The sequence below is a fragment of the Pan paniscus genome, chromosome 9 (genome assembly GCF_029289425.2).
Source record: "Pan paniscus chromosome 9, NHGRI_mPanPan1-v2.0_pri, whole genome shotgun sequence".
In the NCBI taxonomy this organism is placed as follows: domain Eukaryota; kingdom Metazoa; phylum Chordata; class Mammalia; order Primates; family Hominidae; genus Pan; species Pan paniscus.
The window spans coordinates 76,831,244-76,848,614 of NC_073258.2; the positions used below are offsets into that span (position 1 = coordinate 76,831,244).

Here is a 17,371-nt window from a genome sequence, read left to right on the forward strand (position 1 = left end):
CTAATTTTTGTATTTTTAGGAGATACCAGGTTTTACCATGTTAGCTAGGCTGGTCTCGAACTCCTGACCTCAAGTGATCTGCCCACCTCAGCCTCTCAAAGTGCTGGGATTACAGGCGCGAGCCACCGTGCCTGGCCAGCTTTATGGTTTTACAGTTAAGTCTTTGATTCATTTCGAGGTAATTTAAAAGTATGGTATTAAGGACAGGTCCAACTTCATTCTTTTAAAAGTGGCTATCCAGTTTTTTTAGCACCATTTGATGAAAAGACTTATTTCCCTATTGAGTAGTCTGTGAACCTTTGTTGAAAATCAGTTGATCATAGATGCATCGATTTATTTCTGGATTCTCAGTTCTATTTTGTTGATTTATATGTCTGTCCTTATGCCAGTGCTATCCTGTTTTGACTATTGTTGCTTGGTATTAAGTTGAAATTGGGATGTGCGAATCTTCTAACTTTGTTCTCTTCAATATAATTTTGGCTATTGACCCCTTGCAATTCCATATGAATTTGAGAACTGGCTTTTCCATTTCTGTAAACAAGGCTGCTGGAATTTTGATAGAGATGGCATTGAATATCTAGATTGCTTTGGGTATTGTTCCTATGTTGATAATATTAAGTCTTTATATCGGTGAACATGGGATGCCATTTTATTTATTTTGGTCCAGTTTGGAATACACTTTATTTATTTTTCTTGCCTAATTGTTCTGGCTAGAACTTACAGTACAAATGTTGGGTAGAAGTGGTGAGAGCAATCACCTTGTCTTTCTGGTTTTTGATATTGGGGGAAGATTTTGAGTCTTTCACCATTGAGTATGGTGTTAGCTGTGGGTTTTTTGTAGATGCCCTTTATCAGGTCTGGGAAATTCCTTTCTATTCCTAGTTTGTTGATTTTTTTTTTTTAAATCATGGAAAGGTGCTGAATTTTGTCAAATGCATTTTCTGCATCAACTGAGATGACTGTGTGTGTTGTGGTGTATTACACTGATCCTTCCTTCCTTCTTTCTATACTTTCTCTTTTTGACAGAGTCTTGTTCTGTCACTTAGGCTGGAATGCAGTGGCACAGTCATGGCTCACTGTACCCTTAAACTCCTGGGCTCAAGTGATCCTCCCACCTCAGCCTCCTGAGTAGCTGGGACTGCAGGCATGCATCACCATGCCCAGCCAATTTCTTTATTAAAACAATTTTTTTTTTTAGAAATGGTGTCTCACTGTATTGTCTAGGCTGGTCTCTAACTCCTGGGCTCTAGTGATCCTCCTGCCTGTGCCTCCCAAAGTGCTGGTATTACAGGTGCCTAGCCTGATTGATTTTCATGTATTGAAATTCCCTTGCATACCGTGTATGAATTTCAGCTGTTCATGGTGTATAATCTTTAAAAATTTTTTTTTGTGGTAAATTACAAATACACAAAATTTACTATCTTAACCATTCTAAGTATATAGTTTAGTGGCATTAGGTACATTCACACTGTTGTGCAACCATTGCCACCATCCATGTATTTCATCTTGCAAAACTTTTCACCTTACAAAACTGAAACTCTTTATTAAACAATAATTCCTCATGCTCCCCTATCCCCTGGTCCCTCCCAGTTACCGTTCGACTTTCCGTTTCTATGATTTTGACTACTCTAGGTACCTCATATGAATGAATGAATGAATGTTTTTCCTTTGATTGGCTTATTTCACTTAATATAATGTCCTCAAGCTTCATCAATGTTTTAGCGTGTGTCAGAATTTCCTTCCTTTTTAATGGTGAATAATATTTCCTTGTATGAATATACCATATTTTGTTTATCCATCACCTGTCTGTGGACACTTGGGTTGCTTCCACCCCTTGGCTATTGTAAATAATGCTGCTATGAATATGGATATACAAATGGCACTTCCCATTCTTGCTTTCACTTTTTTGGGGTACATACCCAGAAATAGTTGCCAGGTTGTGGGCTATAATTCTTTTAATATGCCACTAGATCACTTTTAGTAGTATTTTGTTGAAGATTTTTATATCTGTATTCATGAAGGATATTGGTCTATAGTTTTCTTGTGACATTTTGTCTGGCTTTGGTATCAGGATAGTATTGGTCTCATAGAATAACTTAAGAAGTATTTCCTTGCTTTTATGTTTTTTGAAGACTTTGAGAAGGATTGGCGTTAAATAATTGGTCGAATTCACCAGTCAGATAATCTGGTTCTGGGCTTTTTTTTTTTTTTTTGTGGGAGTTTTGTGATTACAAATTCTATCTACCTCTTTATCTGTTATAGGTCTGTTCAGATTTTCTGTTTCTTCTTGAGTCATTTTTGGTAGTTTCTGTTTCTTCTTGAGTCATTTTGGTAGAGTCATTTTGGTAGTTTGGTAGTTTATATCATTTTGTCTACATTATCTGATTTGCTGGAATACAATTAATTGTTCATTGTATTCTTTTATAAGCCTTCTTATTTCTGTAAGATTGGTAATGACGTTCCCACTTCTTTCCTGATTTTAGTGATTTGAGTCTTCTTTCCTTTCCCTTTGATTAGTTTACCTTAAGATTTGTCAATGAGCCAGGTGCAGTGGCTCATGCCTGAAATCCCAGCACTTTGGGAGGCCAAGGTAGGAGGATAGCTTGAGTCCAGAAGTTAAAGAGCAGCCTTGGCAACATAGTAAGACACCCTTCTCTGTAAAAAAATAAAAATTAGCTGGGCGTGGTGGTGCATGCCTGTAATCCCAGCTAATTGGGAGGCTGAGGTGGGAGGGTCTCACGAACCCAGGAGTTCAAGGTCAGTCTGGGCAACATGGAGAAACCCCATCTCTACAAAAAAAATACAAAAATTAACCGGGTATGGTGGTGCATGCCTGTAATTCCAGCTATTCAGGTGGCTGAGGCAGGAGGATCGCTTCAGCCCAGGAGGTTGAGGCTGCAGTGAACTGTGATCATGCTACTACTCTCCAGCCTGGGTAACAGAATCAGAACTTGTTTAAAAAAAAAAAAAGATTTGTCAATGTTGATCTTTTTAAAAAACAAGCTTCTCTAGTTTGAATTAATATCAACTTAGTTTTAATGCCGTAAAAAGCTTTGCTTCTATATAGCTCTATTCCCCTACCTTTGTGTCATTGTTTTCACAGATTGCATCTTTATAATGGTGTGCCCATCAAGATAGATTTATAAAGATTGTTTCATGTATTTGTCTAGTTGATTGTTTTTTAAATGGTAGATCAACTAGACATTCTTAGGCTACATCCAGTTAATAATATGTCTTTTTTAATCTTTATAATGTATTGCTGGTTCAATTTGCTGATATTTCGCTAAGGATTTTTGTGTTTCTTTTCGTGAGGGATATTGGTGTATAATTTCCTTTGTGTGTGTGTGTTGTCTCTGTCTAGTTTTGGCATCAGTAATGCTAGTTTTATAAGTTGGAAATTGTTCCCTTCTCCGCTTTCTGAAGGAGTTTGTGTAAAGTGGATATTCTTTCTTTCTTAAATGTTTGATGAAATTCATCAGTGAGACCATTTGGACAGGATTGTGTGTGGGGGGGAAGATTTTCAATTGCTTTTTCACTAAAAAAGTAGATATGGGACTATTTAGATGTTTCATAGTATGTCTGTTTGGGCACTTTTGTGTTTCTTTTCAAGGAACTTGTCTAATTAAGTTGTCACAGTTATTAGCATAAAGTTGTTAATAATATTCTCCTAATATCCTTTTAATGTCTGTAGTGATATAACTTTTAATGATTCTACTACCATTATAGCAAACATGTATGTGGTGCTTATTAAATACCTTTCATTTTACAGATATTAACTTTTAATTCCCGCAATTTGTGAGGCAGTTACTATTATCATCTCCATATTACAGATGAAGAAACCAAGGTTAAACTAAGAGCACTCTGGTTCCTTGCTTAAGATTATATAGCTGTTGTATTGAAGGCTTGAATTGGACTCCTGGTGGGTCCAGAGTCTTTTTTTCTAAATTACTGTGTACTCTCCCCACCCCCCCCCTTTTTTTTTTAAAGAAACATGACTATTTATTCCTTTTTATCTTTTTTTTTTTTTTGACAGGGTCTTGCTCTTTCACCCAGGCTGGAGTGCAGTGGTGTTACCGCCAGATTGGTTCACCTTGCCCTCTGCCTGGACAGAGCCAATTTATCAAGACAGGGGAATTGCAATAGGGAAAGAGTAATTCATGTAGAGCCAGCTATGCAGGAGACCGGAGTTTTATCATTACTCAACTCAGTCTCCTCTGCCTTTCTTAAATGACAGAGATACCTATTCTGTTCTTCTTCTGGAATTGTCCTATATTCTTTTTAGAAAGTATCCTTGCTACTTTGTACCACAGAGTAGAAATATTTGTTTCTGGTGTTCCTAGTCAGAACTTGGAATGCCCTTTTCCCCATAAAAACATTACATATGATGGCTAGGCATAGTTGAAATATTATTGTTAATACTCTTTTTGAGTCACATAATATGTTAAAACGACTTCTGGAGCTTCCTTGGGAGGTTCACCACAATTTATAATGTGAAACATTGTTTCCGTGGGAAACTGTGAGAAGAAATGTATTTTATTTTTTTGACCTAACACCGAATTTGTCACTTTTTTAAAACAAGATATTTTCCCCAAAAGTGAAGAAATAAGAAACAAATCCAGTGTTCATGCATTCCCAAACTGCAGCCTTGATTCCAGGATACCTCCTTCTCTCAAACCGAGCTGCTTCCTGGGAATCCAGTGGTGGTACATGGATCGAGGGTTCCTTTGTGCTGCATTTTTTACTGCCTCTCTCCTGAGTTGTGGGGATAGATTCTGCAGGCTCTTGTGCTAGCCCAAAGGTGCCCAGCCTTGACTCCACTTCCGTGTCTGTGATCCTGGGTGGGCACGTTTCCTGGGTCCCTGTGCTCTCAGAAGCTTTCTCAGGCGCCTCTCCTTGGTGCTGTTGCCCCAGGTGATGTTCAGCCATCATCTGGAGCTCTCTCGTTGTGGGTGTGATCCTTGTCATCTTCTGTCGCTGTGGAGACATTACCAAAGTGGGTCGAGGATCCGTGTTCATCTTTCTCTGGGGATGACTGGTCAGCACAAGGGTGGCAGCGTTGGGCGACATGTCCAAATCTGCTCTGCCCCCTCGGGGTCTGGGGGCTGTTGTCTTGCTCCATGGCTGGGGTGGCACCTGCTGGGCTGGCACTGTGGTGGGAGGGAAGGCCGCGGGACTCGGGGCTGGGCTGGGCGCGCTCCTTCTCCACTCTTGTCAGATCCCCCTGCCAAAATTTATTTTACATTCCCTCACCTGAAAGGTTAGGCTTCTATTACATGGCAGATATACTTTACTTTTTGGAATCTCTAAAATTTTAGATTTACTCAGTTGTTAATATGTCATATTTTTAAAAAGACAAGCATGATTAATTTGTGCATATATTTTATTTTGTTTGGTTTTGATTAATTTGTTGATTAATGTCTTTCAGGGTTATTCAAATGCTCAGAAGACTATTCTTCTGCAGGTGGATCAGAACTGTGTTCGCAATTCTTATGATGTCTTCTCTTTGCTACGGTAAGAAACTTCTTAGATTGCCCTGAATTCTAAAGAATCTTTCTCATTTTGAGTTTGTGACATTTCAATGTGAGAAAATTAACGGAAGCTTTAGAGGCTGTTATTCAAGCTTAGCATTTTTTAGTGCAAGCGTCATAAATTTTGTAGCTACAGTGATTTGAATTTATCTATTTTGCAAAGTCTTTGGAAAGCCATTTCCTTTCTCTGGACAGTGGGAGAGAATATTTGGAAGCCAGTGATCTGAAAACAGACATGAACTGTTTTCTGGTCTTCTGTACCCTACAGAACAGTAATCAAAGTTGCAAAAGTTAGACTTATCAAAGTCTTAACAACTGCAGCATCACTCGGAAAGCCCTTCAACGGCCCCAAACATGGCTTTGAGTTTGGACCTGTTCTTTGTCTTAAAAGAATTACGTTTGGCAAGCCAAAAAAGCTTTGCATGTATCTAATGCTCAGAGGCTTAAAGGCCTCAGCTCTATATTTTCATAATGTCTGGGCTTAATTTTGAAAGATTTTAAAATCTGGCTTTAATTTTAAATGTGATAGATCATCAAGGATATTTTTCCAGGGAGCAAGCCACCAAAATAAATGCAATTCCAAATAAAGTTAACAGCAACACTCAACCAATGTTCACCCTACTCAGACAGATTGTTCATTGAAATTTGATTTTGACAGCATTTTCTAATGTTTACGTGACACATAATACATTTCAGAACATTAGACATCCTTTATATATGTACTTGAGGAAGAATCCAGAAGGATGCTCGGGAGAACTGGTTATTTTAGAAACTTTACAAAATTGGCCTTTCGTTTGTGAAACTTGAATCTTATTACACATGATATAGAGTTTGGTCACATGGACTGTGTCCATTAATCTTAAGAAACATGATTTTGACTAAAGTAACCATATACATTTTCTGAGTTTTGGTTCTTGCTTGAGAGATGCCTACACCTTGACTGCTTAGGATATGTAGCAGAACACACAGGATTTAGAAATTAGAGGGTGGAGATTGTAGTAAACATATTTTAATGCCTGTTCAGTTTGAGACACACAAAGTTTTAAGTATTGAAAAAAAGAAAGTCCAGAAATTGAAATATGAATAAGCCACTAATATTTCTTGATCTCAGTTTTCCTTAGTAAGTAAAATGAGGCGTAGGGTACAATTATTTTAAAGATATGTTCTAAATGTGAGATTGTGTGACCTTACTAGAGAAAACAGTAGAATTAAAAGAAAAAATACTAAGTCAGGAAGAAGAGGATTTGGGATAGTGCAGTATCATAGATGCTGAAAGAGGATAGTTTCCAGGAGTAGCGAACACTGTGATAATGTAGGAGAGCAGGAACTGAAGAAAGACTGTTGGATCTTGTGAAGCAGTGTGGTATCATGGAGGATGCTTTGATTAATCCTACCCTGCCTTTATCTTTGATTTATCCTAATTCATTTAACCTCTGATGCTTCTAAAAAGTGGAAGCAGTGATGTTACAAATTGTGTAATTTACAAGCATTTTCACATTTTTTATCTTATTCTCTTAGAAGTCCTTCACGCATCAGGGATGATAGATAGCCCTTGTCTTGATTGTAGAAGCTGAGGCCAAGAGGCATTAAATGTTTTATCTATCTGAGGGCACACAGCAAGTAAGAGCCAGACTGGAGGATGCTTTGACGGTTTTCTGACAATGTTTTTGTAGATCCTTTTAATAGTCTCACCTTCCTAAACTGGTGGTTACAAGGTACACATGGCATAATGACTGTGGACATTCTTTGGAAAACACAATGCCCTAAATAAATGCAAAGTCATCAGGCTAATTTAGTAGTTGCTCAGTTATTGAACATTGATCTTGCAATGATTTGGCTCTTGGGGAATTCATATCTAGAGTATTTTTCAGACTCTTCAGATGTGTCAGTAATTTGAACTGCCTTATTAACAGTGGTCTCCTCATGCCTGTTGTACAATTCATGCCTAGCTAATAACACAGATATACTTTTCCTAAACCAGATCAAGTGTCTATTTATCAACCAAATTTACCGAACCCAAGGAGTTGTTCTGGAATTGGAAACTTTAAATTGCACTTATTAAAGTTGATGAGTCAGATGGGACTTTGGTGATAGTTCTCTCAGACATTAGTAAAGAGTACCCATCATCTGCTCTATTAAATGATCCTCTTTTCCCATAGTGTTTGCCATGATATATGTGAAGTGCTTTCTAGGAAACTTAATTGTGTGCCTATTGCATTAAACTCTAGTTCGTGGTTTCCTCTCTAACATTGTCCTTGGCTGGAGTCATTTTAAAAAATATATCTTTTCTTTTCCTGATGCTTTCTTGGTTTATAAAATTGCTGTTACTTGATCTGTAATTTTGTGTGAAAACACACAGTCTAAATTCTTTAATGCCACTTTATAAAATTCTGCATGCTGTTTAGAGTCATGTTTAGAACCCTGGTCTCCTGATTCTGTTTTTTTTGCGACAGAGTTTCGCTCTGTCACCCAGGTTGGAGTGCAGCGGCCCGACCTTGGCTCACTTCTGCCTTCATCTCCCAGGTTCAAGTGATTCTCCTGCCTCAGCCTCCCGAGTAGCTGGGATTACAGGCATGCGCCACCATACCCAGCTAATTTTTGTATTTTTAGTAGAGACGGGGTTTCACCATGTTGGTCAGGCTGGTCTCGAACTCCTGACCTCAAATGATCCACCTGCCTTGGCCTCCCAAAGTGCTGGGATTACAGGCGTGGGCCACTGTGCCTGGCCCCGATTCTGTTTTTTGAGAGTATATTCTAGTTAATTAATTTTCACTGTACTGTTGGGCCACTAGGATACATCTGTTCTCTCTCCTTTTTGTGTGGGAGTGTCACAGAAAAATGGGCACTCTTGACTAAGGCAAGGACTTTGGAGCACCTAAAACCAGGTGCTCCTTCATGCTGGGTGTGGTGGCTCATACGTGTAATCCCAGCACTTTGAGAGGCCAAGGCAGGCGGATTGCCTGAGGTCAGGAGTTTGAGACCAGCCTGGTCAACATGGTGAAACCTCATCTCTACTAAAAATACAAAAATTAACCAGGCATGGTGACACATGCCTGTAGTCCCAGCTGCTCGGGAGGCTGAGGCAGGAGATTAGTTTGAACCTGGGAGGCGGAGGTTGCAGTGAGCCAAGATTGTGCCACTGCACTCCAGCCTGGGTGACAGAGTAAGACTCCACTGCAGAGAGAAAAAAAAAAAAAGAAAAAAGCTCCTTCAGATGGATGGGTTGTACTGTTTTATAGGAAAACAATGACCTGAGACCTTATTCAGATGCTTTGACTCATAGTTAAGAATTTAGGCTAATTTCAGTGTTGCCAAAGATTAGCAGTTCTTTCCAAATTTACATTTAATGTGGGATAGTAATTGAACTATTCCTTCTTAACTCTTGGAAATCTCTGGATTAATCATTTGTTTTCAGGTAAAAGTAGACATTTAATTAAGAGCCAGTTTACTCGTTGTTATATTTCATATTTTAGGGTGCTCACCACAAGGTGTCAATCCCCACAAGGTGTCAATGTTATTCCTTAACTAGCATTTAAAATTTTATTTATTTTACAATTTTGGGTTGAGAAAAGTACGGGACTAAAATGGAATATAAAGCAATGTTGTAAATTATAAATAAGCATTCAGTTTTAGGAGTTAACTAAAAAAATCTCTTAGTATGATTCCTTCTAGGTTAAGGAATATAGGCTTAGTAGATAGCTTTCTAATAGGCTTATTAGGTACCTTTCTCCTTTTGGTTCTGTTTTTTTAAAGTCCTATTGATAGGGAATTATTGAAAGATTATAAAGAGAGGAGGAGTAAATGACATAGTCAGGTTTGCAATTTAGAATTCTAACCATGGTGTCAGTGTGGAGTGGACCTGAGGGATGAGCCTGGAAGCAATGATTTCTGTCTAATCATTTCTTAATCTGTCTAATCATATCTAATCTGTTCTCTGACAGATTATTTTTAGTGTTAACTCATTTTTTGGTTGTTTTTTCTTTTATACTTTTTCAAAGAGATAACTCTGTTATAGTAAGAAAAGTAATAATTCTGGTTTTTTTCTAGTATAGTTTTCATTGTTTTTTTCCCCTTCTTCTTTAGAAATATCCTGCTTTTGCCAGTTTAATAAGTGGAAGTATGGTGGAAAATAAAGGGCTTTGGTCCTTCACCTAAATTCCAGTCCTAAAACTGCCATGTGTAGGTAGACTGGATGCAAGACTTTGAGCAAGTAACGTCAACTTTTTGTATACCTTAGTCTGCTTTTGTAAAATGGGGCTAATATTTGTCTCTTCTATTAGGAATATTGTTAGAATTAAATAAGATAAAATATTTGAAAGATCTTAGGATAGTTACTGGCATATAGTAGACATTTAATAAATGTTAGTTTTCTTCTTCCTCTTTACTTACCTGGTCTTGGTTATAGCTTTCTCCTCTAAGCCAGTATTCCTTTTCCTTGTTACCACTAGCTTTTCTACTTTTCAGCATATTTTTCCTTTCTCTCCCCAGCATTCTAGTGTTTTCCATATCTGCTTTTATAACTGCATGATGGATTCTTCTTGCTCACTGCCCAGAAAAGTCAATGCATTGAGAACAGGTTTTGCAGCAAAGAAAGAGTTTAATTATTACAGGGCCAGCCAAATGGAAGGATGGGAGATAATTCTCAGATCCGCTTCCTCAGAATTCACAGGCTAGAGTGTTTCAAGGATAGTTTGGTAGGCAGGGGTCTAGGAAATGGGGAATCCTGATTAGTTGGCTGGGGCTAAAATCATAGGGGGTCTAAGCTGTCTTCTTGTGCCAAGTTAGTTCCTGTGTGGGGGTCATAAGACCAATTAAGCCAGTTTCTTGATATGGGCTACTTATTTGATACCAGCTGGTCCATCAGAATTCAGAGTCTGAAAAATACCTCAAGCACCAGTCTTAGATTTTATGATAGTGATGTTATCTATAGGAGCAATTGGGAATGTTACAAACCTTGTGACCTCTGGGTGCATGACTCCTGAACCATAATTTTACAAAGGTGTTTTCAGTCCCTGAGTAATAAGGAGGAGGTTACTTTCAGGAAGGGACTGTTATCATCTTTATTTTAAAGTTAAGCTATAAACTAAATTCCTCCCGTAGTTAGCTTGGCCTATGCCCAGGAATGTACAAAGACAGCTTGTGAGGCTAGAAGCAAGATGGAGTCAGCTACATGTTGATTGATTTCTGTCACTCATAATTTTTGCAAAGGTGGTTTTACTTTCAAAGTTGCTTTTGTTAATTCTAAACAGTCATAATAAAAAATATTTAACATGTGTGTGTCTTTTCTCCTTAATGACATTGAAATCTTCTTGAAGGAAAGGATTATTTCTTATGGCTATATTTCTCCTGTCCTTCTATCTTACCAATACTTCTTGGTTAATTGTTGGAGTTCCTTTGGCTTGTGAGCTTACTAGGACTCTTCTGTATTACTCTTTTTCCCTAGGTACTCTCTTGTGTTACTAAAGCTACAACCAACACATCTACATGTTAATACCTCTTCAATCTATATCTCTAGCTCTACCTCTCTTTTGGATTTCCAGTCTGCATTTTCCAACCACCATGGATATTTGAACTTTTTTGTCCTTGAAGAACCTCAACCCCAAAGTGTCTGGAGCCACACTCATCGGTTTAATACTCCTCTTCCTTTTCTTTTCCCTGGTTTGTCTAATGGTATTATCACCATCCTAGTCTCCCAAGCTAGTAATCTTAGTCATTTTTGGTTTCTCTAATTTTTCTTCCCTTGGTGATAGATATAGTTGATGATAAACCATATTGATTCTTTGGCAAGATGTCTCATCTGTCGACCCTTCTTTGTTTTTAATCTGTATTTTCCTAGACTATTTGCTGATCTCCTTGATGAAGAAATTAAGGCACAAAGCAGTTAAGTAACTTCACCAAGGTCACACAAACTAGTGTTAGAATTTGTATTCAAACCCAGGCAGTCTAGCTCCAGAGGCTATCATATAAACCAGTGTATCTTAAATCCTTATAATCTTTTACACTGCTGCTAGAGTGATCTTTTAAAAGATACATGGGGCCGGGCGCGGTGGCTCATGCCTGTAATCCTAGCACTTTGGGAGGCCGAGACGGGCGGATCACGAGGTCAGGAGATCGAGACCATCTTGGCTAACACGGTGAAACCCCGTTTCTACTAAAAATACAAAAAATTAGCTGGGCGTGTTGGCGGGCGCCTGTAGTCCCAGCTACTTGGGAGGCTGAGGCAGGAGAATGGCATGAACCTGGGAGGCGGAGCTTGCAGTGAGCCGAGATCGCGCCACTGCACTCCAACCTGGGAGACAGAGCGAGACTCTGTCTCAAAAAAAAAAAAAAAGATACATGGGCTGGGTGTGGTGGCTCACGCCTGTAATCCCAGCACTTTGGGAGGCCGAGACGGGCAGATCATGAGGTCAGGAGATCGAGACCATCCTGGCTAACACAGTGAAACCCCTTCTCTACTAAAAATACAAAAAAAAAAAAAAAAAAAAAAAAAATAGCCAGGCATGGTAGCGGGCGCCTGTAGTCCCAGCTACTCCGGAGGCTAAGGCAGGAGAATGGCGTGAACCCAGGAGGCAGAGCTTGCAGTGAGCCGAGATCGCGCCGCTGCTCTCCAGTCTGAGCAACAGAGCGAGACTCCGTCTCAGAAAAAAAAAAAAAAAAAAAAAAAGATACATGAATTTTCTTACTCGCTGGGCTTAGAAAGCTTTGATATATCATGTACAGGAGAAAGTTCACACTTCTTAATGTGATATTCAAGGGACATTTAGCAATACATGCCCTTAGGGACCAAGGTCTTTATTTCAAAGTCCTCCCACTCCCTACTTGTATAATCAATAACTATCATTTATGGAGTGCTTACTGTGTTATAAATAGTTCTTCATTGTCTGATTTTCACTCCACTCATCTCAACACCCCCAAACTGAGAGCACCTTTAGGCAAGAATCCTTGTTTTATTAGTCTTTGTATTAGCCCTATCGCAGTGTGTATCATATATATGTTAAGCAGATAATAAATGCCATTTCTATTGATCAAATTGAACTATTGTTCGGGTTACTAGAGGACTAAAGTTTTGTTTTTCCTAATGGTTTCCATCTGGTAAAATGAGAGTTGCAAAAAATTTCTAGGCTAATATTTAAAAGGTGTTGAAAATGCAATCAGGTCTGTGAGCCTTCAGCTGCTTCTTTCAGCCCCCTGCTCTCCACACAACATGTGGTGAGATTTTCAGGATTTTGTGACTTTCAATCCAACTCTTTCTATAAGTGTTTTGGGAGGACCTTTATTTGGCTCTCTAGAAGCAAATTCCCCTCCCCCCACTTTGCTAGAAAGTACTGTCAACTATAAAATTCCAATTTTAACAGGAAAATGCTCACAACCAATAAATTATCAATAGCATAGTGTTTAGAGAAGAGATGGGATGAGAAGTATAAGGTATAACTTTGTTTATCATCTTTAAACTATGGATGTGATAACCAACTTTTAGGCTGCAGGAAGAGATTTTTTTTTTTCCTCCCTGCCTAATGGACTCTAAGTGGTAATTGCAGTTATACAGAATACAGCTAAGAACCCAATTGTAAGCAGACTTTACAAAGTTTATGTACTAAAACTCGTGTACTTTCTTTTCATAATAGAGACTAGGCTCTTACCCAGTTTCTGTATGCTTATTTTAAGTAAGGTAGGGGAGGAATTAAGAGGATTACTGTTAAAATAGACACACTGACAGCAAGAAGCGAAAGCTGATAGTTTGCTCTGTTTGTGGTATACTCTTTGATTCTGGAATATAGCTGAGTGATAAATCATATTAGCTACTGTCCTACCTTTGTAGTCACTGTTTGGATTCTTAAACAGCCCTGTCTCACTACTTCATGTAAAAAGAGAGAGGAGGAGAAACAGTTCACTGTAAGAAGAGGCCAACTAAAGAAAAAAACATAGCTAGCCAACTTGGCCAAAGCACATCTCTGTATTGCATTTCATAACTCAAGTTACTCACTGTCTTAGTTTTTAATAATGCTGTCTCCATTTAACAGATGAGGAAGCAGTCTTAAAATGGTGAGATGATTTGCCTGGGCCACAGGCTGGTTAAGTGTGGAAGCAGGTCTGAAGAAAGGTCTGCCAGGCTCCAGTGCATGTGCTGTTTTCTATTATGCCATGTTGCTGCCAAATCATCAGTAAAATAGAAAAGTGTAATTATGAGAGCCTTCATAAGAAAGCAGGCACATAGAAGATTTAGGAAGGTTTTCAATCAAAATTTAAAATAAAATAATTTTTTTTTTTTTTTTTTTTGGGACGAAGTCTCGCTCTGTTGCCCAGCCTGGAGTGCAATGGCGCGATTTTGGCTTGCTGCAACCTCCGCCTCTCCAGTTCAAGCGATTCTTCTGCCTCAGCCTCCCAAGTACCTGGGACTACAGGCACGTGCCACCATGCCTGGCTAATTTTTTGTGTTTTTAGTAGAGACAGGGTTTCACCGTGTTAGCCAGGATGATCTCAATTTCCTGACCTCGTGATCCGCCTGCCCCGGCCTCCCAAAGTGCTGGGATTACAGGTGTGAGCCACCACGCCTGGCTAATTTTGGTATTTAATGTAAGTTTTGGTGGAGCAAAATTTATATTTATGTGCAGCAGCACATTTTATTCTTCTTTATTCATCCGTCTCTACATATACTATAAATATATCTATGTATGTATACATACACATAAAGACACACATATACACACACACACAGTTTTACAAAAATAGGATTTAAGCAAAATACGGGAGTAATTATAGGGTGAAGTCTTCTCCTTCCCCTTTCCTTGTACTTTTTGGCTCATCTTCTTCTTTAAGCCCTTCTCCCCCATTCCGCTGCCAGCAAACCACCCAAACACAGAACATATGTCCACATGACCCCTAGTCACCCTTCACCCATGTTAACAATCTGATATGTATCCATCCGTATTTTTTCCCATAGTCTCTCTATATGTCATAGATATGATTTATAGATACGTTTATATATGTTTTCTATATAATTTATGGTTTATGTATATGGTTTGAATTAATTTATAAAATTAAAATTGTTTTATAAAATTGGAGTTGATACACATACTTGGGTTTCTTGTTCAATATTCTATGCATACATTCCTCTAATTCACTTTTTAAATGGCTTAATAATAGTCAGTGGTGAGGCTATATCATATTTATTCAGCCACTACCCTATTGAGAGGCATTTAATATAATATTTACTCTGACTCTGGTTTTTAATGCTTGTTTGTTTTGACAGTATGCACATTACTGAAGGAAATATTTATACACATATATAACCTTGTTTTTATGATGATTTTGTTTCCATGGATTACATTCCCAGCAGTGGGATTTCTGAGTCAAAGGGTATGTATTGTTTCAATTGTTAGAGATAATCAGGTTGTTTTCCCAAAGGGCACAAAATAAATGGCATTACTCCTTACCCTGATTCTGTGCTGGCAATGGCCATCATCAATTTTTATGATTTTTACTAATTTGATGAGTGTAAATGATACGTCAGTATTACTTCAATTTTTGTCAGCCTGGTGCAAGTACTTAGTTTGAGCTACAAGTGAAATTTAACATGTTTTCTTAAGCTTATTAGCTATTTAGGGTATTCTTCTGTGAATTTGCCTATTCATTTACTTTACCTAGTTTTAAAAAATTGAGTTGCTTGCATTTTTCTCATAAGTTCCTAAGAGTACTTGGTATTTTTTCCCCAAATCTGACAATTACATCTTGACTTATGATACCTTATACAAAAAGTTCATATTTGTTGTATTGTGTAATTCTGTTTTCTGTTTTATATTTTCTGGGCACTCTTGAGTTGAAGAAGACTCTCCTATACCTTGCTTCTATAGATATTTTTTGCTAACTTTGAGATTTATATTTTACTTTTTAAATTAAATATTTAATACAAATTGCAATTTATTTTTTTTTCTCTTAATCCACCCATCTGCACACTGATATCTAGTATAGATAGTCCATATCTTGTAAGGTAGAAATTATTTCTTCATAGATGAATTCATTGTGCCAGCACCTTTCTTTTCCCACTGAATTTAAATAATACTTTTGTAATATATTAAAAGTGCATATATACTGGGATCTATTTCTGGATTCGCTCTTTTTTTTGTTTATCTTATCCTTTTGTGTATTTTGTAACTTTCAGATTGATTTAACTACAGGGGATTTTTTTGTGTGGTCTAATATCAAGTAAGGCACATCCTGTTGCTACTCTTCTTTTTGATACTATTTTTGGCTATTCTCAGAACTTTATTCTTTTATGTGAACTTTAAGCTTATTTTATCCTACTTTAAAAGACCAATCTTATTGGAATTTTAATCAAAATTTTTATATCAGTTGAAGTTTTACAATTATTTTGGGAAAGATGTCATTTTATATTAGTATACCCATCCAAGAACATGGTGTCTTTTCATTTGTTTATATTTTATTTTATTCCTTCAACAAGATTGTAGTTCTCTTTATATGGTCATTTGGCTTTCTGTTACATTTGTTCTTAAGTATGTTATAGTTTTTACAGTATTTTGTATAAAATAGGTGTTCCATTCCATTCTTGTGTGCTTACTGCTATTATAAGGAAAAGCTATACTTCTAGGAAAATCTTATTTTCCTAGAAACAATTAGTAATATATCTAATTGTTTTTATTGCTATTGTTTTTTTAAGGAAAGCTCTCCTTTTTTGGCATACACATTATCATCAGTAAAAGGATAGGCTTTTCTTCTCTAATGTTTATACTGATTTTCTAGACTTACTGCATTTGCTAAACCTTCTAGAACTTTCAGAATAATGTTGAAAATAGGCATTGTGACCATCCCAGTTCCTTGTTCTAATTGAAAAAGTTCAGTAGTTTGCTGTTCAGAATATTTTCTGTTAATTTTGAAAAATATTGGCCGGGCGTGGTGGCTCATGCCTGTAATCCCAGCACTTTGGAAGGCCTAGGCAGGTGGATCACCTGAGGTCAGGAGTTCAAGACCAGCCTGGCCAACATGGCGAAACCCCGTCTCTACTAAAAATACAAAAATTAGCTGGGCGTGGTGGCACGCACCTGTAATTCCTGAGGCAGGAGAATCACTTGAACCCAGGCAGTAGAGGTTGCGATGAGCCGAGATTGCACCACTGCACCCCAGTCTGGGCGACAAGAGTGAAACTACATCTGAAAGGAAAAAAAAAAAAAAGAAAAACGAACATATATATATATAAGAAAAAATATATATACATATATGTTTTCATATATATATATATATATATATTCGTTTTTCTTTTTCTTTTTCTTTTTTTTTTGAGACGGAGTTTTGCTCTTGTTGCCCGTGCTGGAGTGCAATGGCTCGATCTCGACTCACTGCAACCTCCGCCTCAAAAAGGAAAATATTTTAAATAATTATTTTTATTCACTTAATGCTTTTATTAGAAATGGTTGCTGAATTTTTTGAAATGCCTTTCCACATTTATTAATATTATATTTTTTCTTCCTTTATAATTGTAATAAGGTATGTGGATTTCCCAATGTTGTATTACTGACTAGTTATAGGTTATTCTTTTGATCATTACTTATAAGCAAGATTAGTTTTTAGCAGTTGTGTTGTTGTTATGGGGGGAGGTGTAAATTACCGTCTCTCCCAAAATCATAAAATTGAGTTGTGAATGAATTGTGAAGCTTTCCATCTTATTCTATGATCCTAATCTGTAAAATGATGATGATAATAGCATCTGTCTCTGGATCGTTGGGAAGATGAAAGGTATTAATGTGAACTGCTTAGTATAGTGCCTGAATTGTATGTGTCAGCTATCATTATCATCATTACCATCTGAAACAGATTAAATAATTTTGGAA

At 37.5% G+C, this 17,371-nt stretch overlaps 1 protein-coding gene across 3 annotated transcripts in view; it reads left to right on the forward strand.

Annotated features, from left to right (window-relative positions):
- Positions 1–17,371, forward strand: part of UVRAG (UV radiation resistance associated) — a 324,828-nt gene that overhangs the window by 89,110 nt on the left and 218,347 nt on the right. For all 3 annotated transcript variants that reach the window (XM_034933393.3, XM_055094696.2, XM_055094695.2), the window contains one exon: positions 5,426–5,511. In XM_034933393.3, the coding sequence (XP_034789284.2) occupies positions 5,426–5,511 (86 nt within the window). The remainder of the gene's footprint in view (positions 1–5,425; positions 5,512–17,371) is intronic.